Here is a 4,491-nt window from a genome sequence, read left to right as displayed (position 1 = left end):
ATCATCCTACTGCTTAACAGAACACCAAGCCTTATTGTTTCTGACTCAGTGTAACTTTATACCTATTGACCAACCTCTCCCAGTACTCCTCCTCTCCTTGCCTTTCCCAGGCTCTGGTTACCAGTTTCTACTCCCTGTGTCTACAAAATCAGCTTTTTTGGGTTCCAGATAGGAGAGATTATAGAGCATTTATTCTTCTGTGCCTAACTTATATCACTTAACATGTCTTTCGGGCTCATTCATGTTGTTGCAAATGATAGGATTTGATTCTGTTTTCTAGCTGAGTAGTATTTCACTGTATGTGTGTGTATGTATGCGTGCGTGTGTGTTTATACATATATATGTACTTATATATGCTGCATTTTCTTTATCCATTCATCTGTAGATGGATATCTAATTTAATTCCATATCTTGGCCTTTGTGAATGGCACTTCAATAAATATAGGGGTGCAGATGGACTGTTTTCATTTCCTTTGGGTATATGTGAAGAAATGGGATTGCTGGATCATATAGTAGTTCTAGTTTTATTTTTTTGAGGAACTTTTGTACTGTTTTTCATAATTGCTTTACTAATTTACACTCCCACCAAAAGTGTAAAAGAGCTCCCTTTTCTCTGTATCCTTACTAGCATTTATTTTGTTTGTTTGTTTTTTGATACTAGCCATTTTAACTGGGTCAATAGGATGTCTGATGTGTTTATAATTTGCATTTCTCTGATGATTAGTGATGTTGAACATTTTTTCATATATCTGTTGATCATTCATAACTCTTCTTTTGAGAAATGTCTTTTTATATCTTTTTGCCCATTTTAAATGGTTTGTTTTTGAGTTCCTTACATGTTTTGGATATTAGCCCCTTATTATATATATGGTTTGCAAATATATATATATTTCAATATGTGAGTTGTCTCTTCACTGTGTTAGTTGTTTACTTTGTTGTGCAGAAGCTTTTCAGTTTGATGCAATCCCATTGTCTATTTTTGCTTTTGTTGTCTGTGCTTTTGGAGTTCCATATAAGAAAACATTGCCAAGATCAATATTGTGGAGATTTTCCCTATGTTTTCTTCTCTTAGCTTTACAGTTTCAGGTTTTATATTTAAGTATTTTATCCATTTTGAGTTTATTCTTGTGTATAATGTAAGGTAATGGTCAATTTTATTCCTCTGCATATGGATAAACAGTTTTTCCAACACCATTTATTAAGAGATTGTCTTGGCCGGGTGTGGTGGCTTATGCCTATATCCCAGAACTTTGGGAGACCAAGGTGGACAGATCTAATATAACCAGCTTAAAATATAACCAGCTTAAGTGTCTCCCCTCCCCGCTGCCCACCGAGCCCCCAACACACCCATCCATGTCTACCACCCCTCTCAGAGGCTGTAAATAAGTGAAGCAAGGAGTGGTAAAAGGAAAACAATTTTATTCAAATGTGAGCAGATGGGAAATGGCCAGGTTCATGCCTTTAACAGATCATTCCCCATTTGGGGGCTGAGTAAAGGCGTTTAAGACGGAAAAGATATGGGAAATATGTGAGAATAGTGCAGGAAGATGCAGGTCTGCGTGTCTTGTTCTGAAGGTTATCTTGAGTAATGGCCTGTCCTGAGGTCTGATTTGCCTTTTCCTGACTGTGGCCTGGTAGCGGTGGTTTAACTGTAAGTAATTCCCCTCTCAAGGGAGGATTCTGCAGCCAGGTTTCCCTGCCTTGTTTGTTTCAAAATCGGCCCCTAAGATTTCTAAGCAAGCACTTAACTAGATAAGAAACACTGTGTATGAACGTACCTGTTGGGAAAGGGAGATAAAGTCTTACAACACAAGACTACATTCTGAGATTCAGAAAGAAAGAAAAAAAAGTTTGAAAATGCATTTTGAGGCTGGGATCCTTGGCAACAATAATTCAACTTGTATATAAAATGTTTTCTTCATAAAATTGGTTGTTCAGTATAAAACAACTAAGGCTGATGTGAGGTACCCTTTATGTAACAAATAATCTAAATACATGTTAGAGACCTAGTATTCAATGTTTTATCTTCAGTCTCTGGAATGGCTTTTCTGGATACTAGGTATAATATATCCGATAAAAGGCATAAAGTTCTTTTTGGATTTATGCTGAAGTTGAAGGACAGTAGCCATCTCCAATACCCAATTGCTTTAAATTTGCTCTTGCCTTCTATTCAGTTACAGGCCTAGTTGCCTAGATTGCAAAGAGAAATATGAACAGAGCTAAGAAGGAGGAGGTAAACTTGGAACAGAAGCAGTACAATGTACAAGTTTGGACAGGAATGGTCTATGCTTACTTTTTTTCCCTTCCTGTCTGTCTTTTAAATTTCAGCATGACATAGTTTTGAATTCCAAAGAGTATCCTATATTTTCTATTATATGATCAGACTACATTTGACGTACCTCTCTATCTCATCTCTTGACATCATAGCCCACGACCCAGCTCAATGAAATTATGTATAGGTTCTCCTCTGTGTCATGCTTCTACGCATTCTCAACATACTATTTCTTTCTCATGGAACGTCTTTCTTCTCCATCTAGCTGATGCTAACGATGAGTGGAAACCTTCCTGCCCTGCCCTGATTGAGACACCATTCCTCTGCACTCTCAAAGCACCCTGTGCATCATGTAACAGTGCTGTTCGTGCCACAGAACAATTACTAATTTAGTTCTCTCTATCCATCCATAGGTATAAGTTTCTTGAAGCCCTGGCTATATCTTCTGGCATTCTGTAGGCTCACAAAATATGTGAAGAATGGTTGAACACACTGTGCTTACGGCAAGCAAGTTAGTATAATTTAATACACACTAATCATGGATTACCCAGAACATCAGTTTTCTAGTCTGTAAGGCACTTGGATATATTACTGTGATGAGATGTCATCTGTGTGCTTTCTCTAAACATAGATTACCACCAACAACAAAAATCGTAACAATAATAATGTGTTTTCTGAGGTTTAAGAGCATGCTAAAATAATAACAAAAGATGCATATAAACAAAGTTGTATAGACGAAAAAACTAAATCACAGGTAACTTATTTATTTTGTTCAAATTTGCATCAGAGAAACAGATAAAGGTGGGAGTTAAATGTATACAAGCCAAACCGTAGATGTTATGTGTTTGACCATAAAAGATCACAAAAATGTGTTTGCTTTTTAACAATTACATCTACTGTTTCCTCATACAGACTTGAACTATTAGCTGGTACACAAGTTATAGCGGTTTTTGCCAGCACTTTAATTTTGCCATTTATTTTAATGGCAAAAACCACAATTACTTTTGCACGAACCTGATACATTAAAAATGAGTTTCTTAAATGTTCAAACAAACAAGACAGTGTCTCTTCAAAAGTGTCAACTAAAAAGTATGTTTTACATTTATATGCAGAGTATTTTTTTAATGACTGCTTTTACCTCTTGATTTCTTAATGTATAAATAATAGGATTTAAGAGAGGTGTGAAAATTGTGTAAAACACAGAAAGAATTTTATCTACAGAGTATCTGCTGAAAGGCCATACATAGATAAAGACACATGGAGCAAAGAACAGAGTCACAACTGTGATGTGAGCTGAGAGAGTGGAGAAAGCCTTAGAGGATCGACTAGCAGCACGGTGCCTAACTGAGAATATTATGACTCCATAGGAGAGAAGCAACAGGAGGAAGCAGACCAGTGACAGGAGCCCACTGTCAGCAATGACCAGGAGCTGTAGGATGTAGGTGTCCTTGCAGGCAAGTTTAATCACAAGGGGAAGGTCACAGAAAAAGCTGTCTATAACACTGGGACCACAGAAGGGCAAATTCAACATGAAAGCCATTTGACTAGATGAGTGCACAAATCCAACTGCATAGGAGGATAACAATAGCCCAGTGAGCACCCGTGGGCTCATGATGGTCACGTAATGGAGGGGTTTGCATATGGCAACATACCTGTCTATTGCCATGGCTACAAGCAACATCATCTCACTCCCACCCAGGAGGTGCATAAAGAACATCTGAGAATAACATCCCCACCATGAGATGGTCTTACGTTCTCGGAGGAAATCTACAATCATCTTAGGGGTAGCAAAAGAAGCCAGGATCATATCAATGCAGGAGAGGTTGATAAGCAGAAAATACATTGGTGTGTGAAGGCGTGCATCAAAGGTCACAGTCACCAAGATGAGAAGGTTTCCTAAGACAATCCCCACGAAGACCACAGAGAATCCCAAGAAGAATAAAATCTGAAGATTTTGAGATTTGCAAAGTCCCAACAAAATAAATTCAAATACCACTGAATGGTTTGTTCTTTCCATATTGTCAACTTTATCCCATAATGATCAAAATAAGTGAGGATAAGGTGTAGGGAAATGATGCATATTGGAAAGAAATGTTCACGTTGGTGTCCACATTTGGCACTCAGTCAAGGCACTTGAACTTACAAGGACCCTTACTTTTGTGGAATTTTGTCAGTCAGTGATTTTACTAATGGCCCAGAGAAGTATACCAAATGGTCAG

The 4,491-nt window shown here is 37.7% G+C and overlaps 1 protein-coding gene across 1 annotated transcript; it reads right to left on the bottom strand.

The window, feature by feature from the left end:
• Window positions 1-3,374: 3,374 nt before the first annotated feature.
• LOC105536701 (olfactory receptor 4K13) lies at window positions 3,375-4,289 on the bottom strand. Its single transcript, XM_011976131.1, has one exon. It carries the CDS (start codon window positions 4,287-4,289, stop codon window positions 3,375-3,377), a length of 915 nt encoding a protein of 304 aa, XP_011831521.1.
• Window positions 4,290-4,491: the final 202 nt, after the last annotated feature.

This window comes from Mandrillus leucophaeus, unplaced genomic scaffold (genome assembly GCF_000951045.1).
Source record: "Mandrillus leucophaeus isolate KB7577 unplaced genomic scaffold, Mleu.le_1.0 Scaffold163, whole genome shotgun sequence".
NCBI classification, from domain to species: domain Eukaryota; kingdom Metazoa; phylum Chordata; class Mammalia; order Primates; family Cercopithecidae; genus Mandrillus; species Mandrillus leucophaeus.
Note: the sequence above shows the minus strand (reverse complement) of the source record. Positions and strands in the feature narration are given on the sequence as shown.